The sequence below is a fragment of the Lissotriton vulgaris genome, chromosome 5 (genome assembly GCF_964263255.1).
Source record: "Lissotriton vulgaris chromosome 5, aLisVul1.2, whole genome shotgun sequence".
In the NCBI taxonomy this organism is placed as follows: Eukaryota; Metazoa; Chordata; class Amphibia; order Caudata; family Salamandridae; genus Lissotriton; species Lissotriton vulgaris.
The window spans coordinates 76497178-76510609 of NC_141693.1; the positions used below are offsets into that span (position 1 = coordinate 76497178).

At 50.4% G+C, this 13432-nt stretch overlaps 1 protein-coding gene across 3 annotated transcripts in view; it reads left to right on the plus strand.

Moving 5' to 3' along the window:
- The window catches only part of LOC147710232 (E3 ubiquitin-protein ligase TRIM39-like), a 150232-nt gene that overhangs the window by 123256 nt on the left and 13544 nt on the right, over positions 1-13432 (plus strand). Inside the window, exon 5 of one of the 3 annotated variants that reach the window (XM_086920908.1) lies at positions 4023-4149. The exons of 1 other annotated variant lie outside the window; for it this stretch is intronic. In XM_086920908.1, coding sequence (XP_086777034.1) covers positions 4023-4149 — 127 coding nt within the window. Of the gene's footprint in view, positions 1-4022; positions 6228-13432 lie in introns of those variants that run through there. One more of the 3 variants, XM_086920907.1, reaches the window with a different exon arrangement.

The following is a 13432-nucleotide window of genomic DNA, read 5'->3' on the forward strand; positions in this document are numbered from 1 at the left end:
TGCCTCCCTAGAAGGATGGGGGGCGTTCCTTCAGGACCTCCAAATCAATGGGCAGTGGTCCCTGGCAGAGAAACAACTGCACATAAATCTCCTCGAGTTGAGAGCGGTATACCTGGCACTAAAAGCGTTTCTACCCAGGATCAGGAATTCCCCAGTGCTTGTGAGAACAGACAACACCACCACAATGCACTATCTAAACAAACAGGGGGGAACACGCTCTCTATCGTTGTCTCAAGAATCTCAAGAGATTTGGAATTGGTTTCTACAACACAACATTTCCCTTCGGGCGGAGTACGTCCCAGGGACGGACAATGTCCTGGCGGACTCTATGAGCAGGCAACGTACCATGTGCCACGAGTGGGAGCTAGATCGTCATCTTCTCAGCTCGGTATTCGCCCGATGGGGCACGCCACCTGTGGATCTGTTTGCGACTCGCCACAACGCAAAATGCCAACATTACGCAAGCTGGCATCCCCCACAGGGATCCCTGGGGAATGCATTTTAGATCGGATGGTGCAACGTCTTTGCTTACGCATTTCCGCCATTTCCCCTGATTCTCAGGGTTCTCCGGAAACTGAAGGCGGAGCATTGCACCCTGATCCTAATAGCTCCAGCGTGGCGGCTCCAACATTGGTTCACAGAGCTTCATCTCCTATCACTGGAACCGCCAATCCTATTCAAACCTTGCCCGACTCTCCTAACAGTGAACCAAGGTCAAGTCCAGCATCCGGATCCAGCATCTCTCAGATTGTCGGCTTGGCTCCTGAGTTCAGAGAGTTTCAGAACCTAGACATTTCTCAAGAATGCAGGACAATCTTAGACCGGGCTCGGGCGGAGAGTACCAACAAAACGTATTCTCTTAAGTGGAAGAGGTTCTGTGTATGGTGTAAAGCAAATAGGATACACCCCTTTTCTTCCACTCCAGCACAAATTCTTCCTTACCTGCTCCATTTAGAGCACTCAGGACTGGCGCATTCCTCTAAGGTTCACCTGGCTGCGATTTCTCGCTTCAGGCGTTCATCGACTGGCTCTTCCCTCTGGTCCAAGAGACTAGTTAAACAGTTTCTAAAAGGCCTTTTCAGGACATTCCCTCCGGTGAGAGTTTTACCACCCACCTGGCAATTGAACATCGTCCTTGCTCAACTGATGAAACATCCATTCGAGCCAATACACAAAGCTGACATCAAATACCTGTCCTGGAAAACCGCTCTCTTGCTAGCGCTCACATCTGTAAGACGTGTTGGTGAGCTGCAAGCTTTCTCCATTCAGTATCCTTTCTTGCAATTCAAACAGGACAGAGTTATCCTACGAACGAACCCTAAATTCATCCCTAAGGTTCCATCTAATTTTCACTTGAATGAACCTATAATTTTGTGAACTTTTTTCCCAAATCCACTTTCTGCAGCGGAGAGGTCTCTCCACTCTTTAGACCTCAAGCGTTGTCTGAAATTCTACATTCATCGAACAGAACAGTTTCGGAAATCCAACCAACTGTTTGTTGCTTTCAGTAGGCCTAGAAAGGGCCTCCCTCTGACAAAACAGAGCATTTCCCGTTGGATCTCGGCAGCAATAACTTTCTGCCATCAACAGGCAAATCATCCTCTGCATTCTAGAGTGAGAGCTCATTCTACCAGAGCTGTCTCTACTTCAATGGCGCTCTTTGCAGGAGTACCCATTATCGACATATGCAGAGCAGCGACATGGAAGACACCACATACGTTCACCAAGCACTACTGCTTGGATTTTGAACTCATGAAGGATGCAGCTGTGGGTCAAGCAGTACTCCGTCATCTATTTCACTAGAGGTGAGCCTTCTCTTTCATCCCACCTTCCTACTGCATGCTTGCACATTTCTTTATTTCATTGTTTTTGAGGTACTTGTTCTATTTCACAGATGGTATTCTTATATCGTGTGACTTTACATGTTGTACCTTACGAAATGTGCTTCATATTGCTTGTTACTCTGATTCAGGCATGTGAATCTATGAAAGATACCCATAATACTGGATAAGAAATGCCTTACTTACCTGTAACTGCAGTTGTCCAGTATTGGTATCTTTCATAGATTCACATGCAACCCACCCACCTCCCCTGGAAGGGCTCACCTTAGCTCTCTCAGTAGGTACTATTTAGCACTGTGCTTACGAAAATCTGAGGGACTAGGGCTACTTCCAGGAAGGTTCTAGAGGGTGATGAGTTCTGATTGGCTCCTGGCCAAAGTTTAGTCCTTTTTACAAAAGGACATGGATATGTTACTAATGTGAGGCCTCTGGCCTATTGTTATGTATATGTCTTTATGCCATTACTTTCTTGATATACCGGGGACTCCCACCCCGACGACGGGGAATGATTCAGGCATGTGAATCTATGAAAGATACCAATACTGGATAACTGCAGTTACAGGTAAGTAACGCATTTCTTGTGGTCTTGTGCAGTGTACTGCATATTACAGTGTAACTGTGTTGTGTCTGGTGTAGAATGTTGTCTAGTGTAGTGCATTATGTAGTAAAGTGTACTCTTGAGTGCAGTGTATTTTATGGTTCAGTATCCTCTGTAGTGTACTTCGCTGTTAAAGCAGTGTTCTTCCTGCCGTAGTGTGTTCTGTAGTGCAGTGTGCTGTCTAGTGTGCTATGTCGGCTAGTAGAGTATTATTTCTAGTACAGTTTACATCCTAGGACAGAAAACTGCCTAATGCCGTGAACGCACCTGGGTAGTGCTTTGTCTTGTTGTATGTACTTTTCAGTACGGTGTTCTAGCTAATGCAGTGCACTGTCTAGAACATTGCATTGTCTAATGCAGTGTCTCATGTGACATGGTATGCTTCATGTGTGGTAGTGTGGTATAGTGTAGTTTGGGCCATGTGTTGCACAGTGTAATATGCTTCATGTGTAGGGGGGCTTTAGCGCTGGTAGCTTCCAAATTCCCTTAATACCACTCTTCAACAGTGCTTCTCATCTCTCCATAGTCTCTCTCTGAGATATATTTCATTTTTTATAGCAAAATACTCATAGTTTACTGACACTCAGTTCTTTGATCTGCATAGTGGACGATCTTTGCAGCAGGCACACTAACCCTCCGTGCTGCTTGATGATGAGTCAAAACTGCCAATAGACAAAATTATGATATCTCACCAGTAGGAACATTAATCACCAGAATTATCTTGACATTTTATTGTTGCCTAAAGACTGCTGGATGCCCAAGGAAGTGCACATATTTTTAAATGAATAGTTCTTTTTTAAACACAGCACCCACCCCCCTTACCAAAGTCAACGCCAAGCTGAACTGGTCACACAACCCAAAAACTGGCCCTTTTCATGTGTGGTAGTGTTGTATGCTTCATGTGTGGTAGTGTACTGAAGTGTAGTATACTTCATGCTGTAGTGTAGTATGCATCATGTGTGGTGTAGTGTAGTATGCCTTGTGTAGTAGTGTAGTGTGCTTCATATATGGTAGTGGGGTGTAGTGTTCTATGCATCATGTGTGGTGTAGTGTAGTATGTGTCGCGTGGTGTAGTGTAGTTTAATCCATGTGTGGTGTAGTGTAGTATGCAACATGTGTGGTAATGGGGTGTATTATAGTATGTGTTGTGTGTGGTAGTGTGGGTTAGTTTAGTTTTGTCCATGTATTGTGTAGTGTAGTATGCTTAATGTTTGAAAGTGGGTGTAGTTTAGTATATGTGGTAGTATGGTGTAGTGTAGTTTGCATCATGTGTGGTGTAGTCTACTATGGTAGTTAGTTGTGGGGCAGTATACTTCATGTGCAGTAGTGCAGCTTAGTGTAATACGCTGCATGGTGTAGTGTGTAGTAGAAGGCCCTGTCTATGTAGTGCAATTTCTGTTTGGTGTAGTGTGTGCTGTAAATGAATACTCACTTTAGTGTAGTGAGCAGTCTAGTGCAGTGCTCTCTAGTGACGGTGCTCCTTCCAGTTGTGGTTTAAATTAATCATTAGAAAAGACAGAAAGCCGTAATTACAGCCTTTATTTGTGCCATCATATCCCTAATTATGAATGTCTTCTCTGCAGTGATGGTGACTCTGGATCCTGACACAGCACAATCTGAGCTCTTCCTGTCTGAGGGGCAAAAAAATGTGAGACAGACCGACACAGCGCGTCGCTTGCCGGACACCACCAAGAGATTCACCAACTACTGGTGTGTGCTGGGGAGCGAGGGGTTCACCTCTGGCAGACATTACTGGGAGTTACAGCTGCTGCAGGAGGGGAGCGTGTGGCATGTGGGGGTGGCAACAGAGTCTTTGGACAGGAAGAGACTCTTCACGTGGTCACCTGTGGGGGGAGTCTGGGTTGTGGAGGGGTGGAGGGGTCAGTACAGGGCTCTCACCTCTCCCCCAACCCCTCTGTACCCTCCTGAGAAGCCCCTGAAGCTGGGAGTGTATCTGGACTACGAGGGGGGGTGGCTGTCCCTGTACAATGCTGACTCCATGGAGCTTCTTTACACCTTCCCGCAGACCTCCTTCTCAGAAAGGCTTTTCCCATTCTTATGTCTTGGGAGAGGAACGGAGCTGAAGCTGGTGTGAGATTGCAGAGAGTCCAGAATGTGGCCGCCAGAACTCTTCTAGGCCTGCCTCGCCGCTGCTCCACCTCCACTGCCATTCGTCCGCTTCATTGGCTGCCAGTGGCAAAATGGGTGGAGTTTAAGTCTCTCTGTTTTGCGTTTAGGAACTTGAATTCCCCAGCTCCTAGCATTCTGACTGACATGCTCTCCACCTACGCCCCTTCCCGTCACCTTCGTTCAGCAGGTCATCACCTTGCAGTTGTACCTCGGGTTAAGAGGGCCCGCATCGGTGGGCGCTCTTTTTGCATTCTAGCAGCTAAGCAGTGGAATGCCCTGCCTGTCTACATCCCGAGTATTGACGACTACCTGACATTCCGGAGGGCCCTGAAAACGTATCTTTTCCCAGCCCTCTAGGTGTGGTCGTCTCTCGGGCTTTTCTTCTGATTATTATTATTTTTTTTTTAAAATCTTTGCTGTTAGTTGCCTCTCTACTCTAGCGCCGGAACGCCCCTTTGCAGGGGTAGCTGTTGTGCTTTATAAATCAGCCTAACCTAACCTTACCTCCAGCTGATGCAGACACCATCACCAGGAAACCTGCATAGACTTCAAGGAAATGTTAATCCTGCAATCTCTGTGCCGATGCACAGGAACTTCTGTTGCCCATTTGCTCCAGACTAGGATTTCATAAAGATCCCGAATCCAAGGAACAGTCTTGATAATGGGCCCCTAAGGGACTCATCAGCAGTTCGATATCCAGGTCAGCGGGTGACTGTAGAGCCAGGCAAATGTCCAGTGCCCATTGTAAGGGGCACCAGATGCAATGAAATACATGTTGCACACAGGTGATGTATACATTGTGGAAGGAAGGGGCGCTAGAGGGCGCACACGCTAATGGCCGCACTTCCGTGAGGCTCTGGCTGCCTGGCCAGTAATATCCTAAACTTATCCGCTTCCCCTGCGAGCTGAAGCCTGAAACCCGCACCGAGTGCGAGGCTGGAGGTCCTGCCGGTCCTGTCCGACTTTGGAGTAAATCGGAGACGCTGGGCCCGAGATATGGCGAGGTGAGCAGCCACCGGGTGAGGGCGACGCGGAGAGCAGCAGAGACGCGCCGGGAGCTGACCTACGCGAGGCCGCGGCTTCCCACGAGGCAAGTGGGCCTCGAAATCCCTGACGGCGGCCTGCGGGGAGGGCGGCCGATAGAAGACCTGGCGGAGGCTGGCGGAGGTGAGTCTTGCCGTCCCCAGTGAGCACCGGGGCGGGGGACGGACGGGACACCCTTTTTCTGGACACTGGGTGGAGATCCCTTTAACCTCGGCGCACAGCGCCTGACTCTGCCGATGTGAAGAGTGACGCACCCGGCCACTTTACCTGCATTTTCCGGATACATCCTTGCTTGCCTGATGGACACCGCTGGCGCCAGGCACGGAGGCTAGAGGCCCGGGGAAACACCCGACAGACCGAGCTGGTGACCAAGCTCAGGATCGGAGCTGTACTGGTGACATTGTGCTACCCTCCACGGCCGGTGGGCCTGCATCTCTCAATCCTGCACGGCGCTGCTGAAACGGGCTGAGCGCTTACTACCAGCGTGCAGACTCCCCAGGGCGCCCTGGTCACTGATTCTGGGTCGGGGACTCGCTACTCCACCTCCTGCTTGACCCTACCCTACTGGTACTCGGCGCAGAGGGGGTGACTGGCTGGAGGGCCCTGCACTGGTGAGGAGACGGCTACTAGCCACACGTCAGTGGCCGGCCCCGGGCGGCGGCGACGGCCTGAACACCATGGGCAAAAACGACGCCAGACAGGCGAAGCTGTCCTTTGAGGCCGCACCCTCCAAGAAACCACTGCGAGGCGCTACTACCTCTAATGGGGCCCCTGGACCATCGACTGCTGATACTTCTCCTACATCGGCTGCTCCAGAACTGCGTCTGCTCATTGACGAGATGCGTCAGGGCTTTGCAACGATCGTAGATAAGGTGGACCGTTTATCTTCCAGGATGGACGGAGTTGCACAAAAGATTGAAGTCCATGAGGAGCGGCTCACGGAGGCGGAGCGGCGCATCTCAACTGCGGAGGACGTATCGAACACTCATGATACGCGGCTAACCCGGATGGATAATATCCTAAGGGTAATCGCAGCTAAGAACGAGGAATTGGAAGCCAGGAGTAGGCGCAATAACATCCGCGTCACGGGTGTTCCAGAATCCACCAACACGGGTCGGATGGAAGATTATGTGGAGCGTATCCTGACCACCGCCATAGGTAAAGAGGCCTTCTCCAGCCAGTTCATTGTGGAGCGGGCGCACCGCTCGCTGGGTCCGGTCCCTAAGCCGGGGGCACAGCCTCGACCTATTATAGCCCGGCTACTCAATTACCGCGACAGAGATGCGGCGCTGAGGGCGGCCCGGACTACTCGGAACTTGACCTGTGACGGGGTACAGTTCTCATTATACCCGGATTTCACGCCCATGGTACAGGACCAGCGTAGAAAATTCCTGGATGTAAAAAAGAAACTTAGGGATATGCAGATTGACTACGCCCTCCTGTACCCGGCACGCCTCAGGGTGACCCATCAGGGCAAACAGCATTTTTTTTCGAACCCGCAACAGGTCGAAGACTACGTAAAAAGGCTCCGAGCGGCCAGGAGGGAGGGGCGCAATGATGAGGAGGAGGAAGCCGCAGAACATCAAGCCGAACGAGAAGACTAGTAGTGGGAGACTTTTGCTCGACTGCTTGATAACTACTCAATGCACTATGGATACAGCTCTCGGACCTTGTGGATCCTAGAGGATGAAACTGGCCTGCGCTTCATGTGGTGGTGCCACTGAGAACTATCTGGCCTCGGAAGGGCCTTGCTGCCAGGCGACTGGCGGCTGATCATCGCGTCTGCTTGTTAAACTTATTTTGCCGAAGGTTTTTTCTTTTTTGGGAAGAGTACATTGCTGGCCCTGACGGTGGCCAGGAGAAGGAGACTCGCACGAGATGAGTTACTTTGCCACTGATACGGTGCTGGCCGTTGCCCGGGCACGGCTGGAGGAACACATTTGAATTGCACTGAGGTGACGGGGGGGCTTTGGCCTGCAGGGACGATACATACCAGGCACCACCCCACCTTCTCTGTCTTTCCCGTATGTTGCATGCGGATGGGGAGGGGAGAGTTGGGGTGTTTCAGTGTGTACCTCTTTTGCTCCCGAGAGGGAATTCCCCACATGGTTTTTCTAATGTTATGGGACGTTGGGGTTGGGACAGGGGGGAGGGACAAGGTACTGGCAAGTTTGGGTTGCTTCAGTGGGAGGGGGGAGGGACCGGACAGTCAGGGTCGGGTGACTGTGCACGTGATGGGGAGTACAGTTTTTTTGTTAAGCTGCTAGTTGTTCGAGGTGGCGAGTTTGATGCGTGTGGCAATAATGGCGAGAATGCAGGTAGTATGGATGACATGTATGGGAGTGTGGTTGAACGGGGGGGGAGATTGCGCTTGACAGCGGAGGTGGCGGCGAATGGTACTGGTCGACTCGGAGCTGGGGCACTGACCACCGGCTTTGTGCTGGGATTGAAAGACATATATGGGCGATAATGTGTTGGATAAAGTTGTCATATTGTCCTGGAATGTCCGCGGACTCAATGATCCCCGTAAATGCAGAAATGTACTTGCATATCTAGATCGCCACCATGTGCAAATTGCTATGCTCCAGGAAACCCACCTTAGACCGGGTGGCACTCCCAAGTTTGCGAGTCGATGGGCGTGTGAGAGAGAGTTTTCCTCTTATTCCACATATTCTAGGGGGACGGTAATACTGGTCAATAGGAAACTCCCATTTCAAAAGCTGGGTGTGCGAGTGGATAAGGAGGGGAGATATGTCATCCTTTGGGGGAGGCTAGGATCTGATGTAATAATGCTTGTGAACTGCTATGCACCGAATGTCGACAATCCAGGATTTTTCTTGTCATTGTGGGGCCATATGTTGGAGATTGAGGCCGCGCACGTTATCTTGGGGGGGGATTTTAACTTATCACTACACGACACGATGGATAGATCCGACGGGAGTGGACATTACAACATGAACGCCACAAACACGCTTCAGGGGATACTTACGGAGGCGGTACTGGTAGACAGTTGGAGGCACACGCACCCGGCACTCAGAGAAGGCACCCACTTCACAGCACATGCGCGCTCATGGGCAAGGATTGATTATTGCTTCATCTCACGGGGGCTTGCTGGGGGACTGGTGCAAGCAAAGCATTTGCCTCGCACTTATTCAGACCACTGTCCAGTATTGACCGTTCTTGAAGTACCCGGGCACACTAGGGTGAGACCGCCATGGCGCCTCTTCCCCTCGGCCTTGCTAGATCCTGTCTTTAAGCACGAACTCGGAGAAGAGATTGAAGCCTTTTTTCCTAGAAACAAGGGCTCTGTGGAAAAGGTCGAAACCATCTGGGAGGCGTTTAAAGTCACCGTCAGGGGCGTCACAATCTCTAAAAGCTGCGGGATACTGCGGAGCATAGTTCGCACTCTACACACACTCGAAGGGGAGCTTAGGGCGCTAGAGGTGGAAATGGCAGGACATACCAGTCCTGAGTTGGCAGCAAAATTCAGAGCCAAACTATCGACTTATGAGGAGGAGGAGGCGGCCAGGGAGGTAAGATTCAGAGGCAAATATTGGACAGCTAGACGGTACTGCGAGGGGGACCGACCGGGGAAGGTATTGGCTGCGCTCACGAGGCACCAACGCTTTGCCTCTCATATCCTAGAGATCTCGGATGGGGAGGGGAAGATCCATCAGGATTCTGAGGGGATTCGGGACACCTTCCTGCAACACTACGGACGCCTGTACTCCACACAACAGGGGGGCGAGGTAGAGTTCGGTAATTATCTGGACGACATTGCGCTCTGCTGGTTGAGTGACGGGGACAGGGGGTTCTTAGGGTGCCCTTTCGAACTGGACGAGGTCAGGGAAGAGATCATGTCCCTCAGTAATGGCAAAGCGGCTGGGTTGGACGGCCTACCGGCCGAATTCTATAAATGTTATATCGACATAATGGCGCCGGTATTGAAGGAGGTCTTCGAGAAATCGCTGGAGGTGGGGATATTACCGGGATCCATGAGAGAGGTGGCGATCACCTCGCTGTTGAAGCCGGGTAAGGATCCGAAGGACACTGATGCCTATAGACCCCTATCTTTACTGAACTGCGACGCGAAGATACTTGCGAAAATATTGGCTACAAGGTTGTCCCTGCTGATGACTAAACTTGTACTTCCAGACCAATCTGGATTTGTCCCAGGGAGGGCCACGTCCCACAATCTGCGCACGTTGTTCTCGTTAATCCCCACCATCGCTCCCGAATTGCCGGTTGCTGCTGTGTTTCTGGACGCCACCAAGGCGTTCGACTCGGTGGAATGGGGATACCTGCTGGCCATCCTGGGCAGGATGGGGTTCCCCCGGATATTCATCGCATGGGTGACATTGCTATACACTTCCCCAGTCGCTAGAATAGTCATCAACGGGGCGCTGTCGAAACAGATGCCGATCACGAGAGGCACTAGGCAGGGATGCCCTTTATCGCCTTTACTATTCGCCCTGGCGATAGAACCGCTGGCCTGTAGGATACGACAACTGCACAAGGACAGGGCCTTTTACTGCAACCAGCGACAGATAGGCATCTCCCTCTATGCAGATGTCACACTGTATGTGCGCCACCCACAAGATAACCTCAATCCACTTTTAAGAGAATTTGTAGCGTTTGGAGGCGTATCTGGTGTACATATTAATTGGCAAAAGTCACAACTCTTCCCTCTCACGGCATCGGTCATCCAATTCCCGCTGGACTACCCCTTGGAGTGGTGCGGGACTGACTTGAAGTATCTGGGGATTACGATAGCGCTGGATAAGGCTGACACCATCCGATTAAACTACGGCGTAGCCATTACACGGCTGGCTGAAAATGTCACGCGTTGGTTGGCACTTCCCCTTTCGATGGCAGGTAGGGCCTCCCTGATCAAGATGGTCGTCCTCCCACGATTCTTATATTTATTCCAAAGTATACCGTATTACCCAGGTGCCTATTTTTTCAAAAGACTTCGCTCTGAACTGCTTCGCCTGTTTTGGGGCGGTAAACAACCGCGCATTAGTTGGTCGGTCTTGACGCAGCCGTATGACAGAGGCGGCTTTGATGTGCCCGACCTGGAAATTTATTACCTGAGCGCACAGGCGCAACATGCTTATTACTGGATAAGGCCCGTTCCTTTTATGCCACAGATCGCTGCGGAGGACTGGATAGTGCACCCACTACCTCTTGAGGGCATGCTCATGGGAGAGATTGGAGATGTTGATACACCCGCCACTACTGTGACTTGCACAATCGATGCCTGGCGGAGGGTGACCAAAATGCTGGACGCCCCCCTACTGTATTCGCCGGCGTTGCCTCTGGCGTATCATCCGAGACTATCACTCCTACTGGAGGGAGGCTTCCGTTCGATGTGCCGCCGCATAAAACTTAGCACGTGGGGCGACCTCTTTCAGGATGGCCTATTCCGCACCAAGGACCAGCTGTTCCAGACTACCCCCCCGACGCCTATGGAGGTGTTCTATTACATCCGGTTACGTCAGGGTATGCGAGATATTCTCCCTAAATTCCCGGAGGAACCAGAGACGGTACTGCCGTTGCATGTTATGCTCGTATCGGATGGGAGACACTTGGTGTCTAAACTCTATGCTGCTGTTCGAGAACAGCGACCGATCACCCTGGCTAAGGCTCGGACCGACTGGGAGTCGGAACTACCAGTCGCCCTCACGGACGACCAGTGGAAATATTGCTGCTCGATCACGGCTAGGATATCCCCCAGTTCTCGAATGAAAATTATTCATTACAAGTTTGTGCAAAGGTGCTATTACACACCGGTCAGAAAATTAAGGTTCGGCCTCTCAATGGATGATAGATGTGCTAGATGTCGTATGGCAGGCGCGGGGTTCCTGCATCTGGCTTGGGAATGTGGAGCAATACAGACCTACTGGGGCCAGGTGCATGCCGCCCTTCAGGTAATGATTGCCGGCCCACTCCCGTTAGACCCGATAGTGATGATCTTAGGTTATACCAGAGATGTGCCCAAAGCGGATCGCAAGTTTGTCGACATCGCGCTGCTGCTCGCTAGACGGAGGGTTGCTTGCAGATGGGGGAGGGGACGAGCGCCAAAGTTTAAGGAGTGGCTGGATGACCTCCAACACTGTCAGGAACAGTATGGCGTCTATACGGAACTGATGCCTGCTCGTTGTGCTCCCAGTGACATCTGGTCCCCTCTACGGGTATACTGGCTGGCTCAGGAGACGCATAACGACTCCTCCGGGGATGACGACCTGGGCCCTGGCCCATGAGCACACTGACACTGTATATTTCATTCGCCTCACTACATCCGCACTATAAGAAGCAAATGGGGACACCTACATTGAGAAAAGTCGTAAGGTCCGGGGATGTAGGGAGGTGGAGGGGTTCTTGTTCAGTATAAGTCATGAGACACAGAGTCCATTGTCCATCACCACCCTCTTGGAAGTGACGCTGGGGGGCGGACGGGGTGTACACACATTATTTAATGAAGTGGCAAGGGGTGGCTGATGACGAATTTGTGGAAAGGCATGGCATACCGCCCTTAATCGACAAGCACGGGGTCCAGACACAGACGTGTCACGCGCTGAGATGCAGTGCTGAGCTGCGCACGCTAGGCACGCACAGATAACATCACTGAGTGGATTCACGTGGCTAGCTGTCAGAGGTAGACGGAGAGGATGCGGGGAAGGGATGGACAGTGCCGATATGCCTGTGTTGCTCAGGCCCTATGATAGCGCAAGGGAATGTAGTCTCCCGGCCTGAATTACTCCTTGTTACTTCCCTGTTTTCTCCCCCCCCCCCCCCCCCCGCACCCCGGATGATTGAGACGCGATGCCCATACTCAACTAACTGCCTAATGTGACACATTGGGAAATGTATATGTAAAATGGTGATTGCAATGTTACATTGGACCTTGTTCACGTGCTCATCTTTCCCTCAACTGCTGGTACCATACTGCCATATGAAACTACACATGTTGTACCTGTCATGCCTTTGTGTTGTATGCATCTAATAAAGGTTTAAAAAAAAAAAAAAAAAAATACATTGTGGAAGGTGTGGAAAGTCAACCACAAATCCACATTTAGACTATGTATTGGAACCGTTACAAAGAGTTGGAGCATATGCTCACGGTAAAGGGAGAATAGAAAGAACTGAAGTGCCTCTTAAATAACCAGCCAATTTGGGTGCTGAAACATTGCAGGAGCCATGAATTTTAACATGTTGACAAAGAAGGGAATGGCCGGCAGTGGAGTCACACGCCTCTCCCATAGGAAACACTTCCCTATTCGAACGTTCATAACGATATATAAATGGCAGGGTTAAAAATTCATGAATGTAACTACTCCTAAGGGGTTCATATCTACCTATTAGAAAATGTTTCATGCAGGCTGTAAATTGAAAGGTCGATATTAGCCAGGAGATAACTTTGTGTATTAACCACACTGCTAAAGACGTTTCTGTAATAGTGAATGGGAGTTTTTCAAATTTCTCTAAATGTAGCATGGTTTATATTGCATCTCTTATACCCATGAATTGTTGTTTGTGTAAGTTAAAAGGCAAAAACATAGTAGTGGAATTAAGGTAATACCATGGGACGCGTCCATTATTAAGTGTTTGAAGTGTCCACCCAAACTGCATTATTGATCTGAGCTGGCTCTGACCATGATACAATGTTGACATATCATTCTGCACAACATCCATGGTGTTTCAATTATAAATACAGGAGGATAACATGTTAATACTATTGTCTTCTACAGCAAATACCTTATCTTGATCAATCTTTCTAAGACATACAGCAGATTCTATTTTTGATAACTTCCAAATT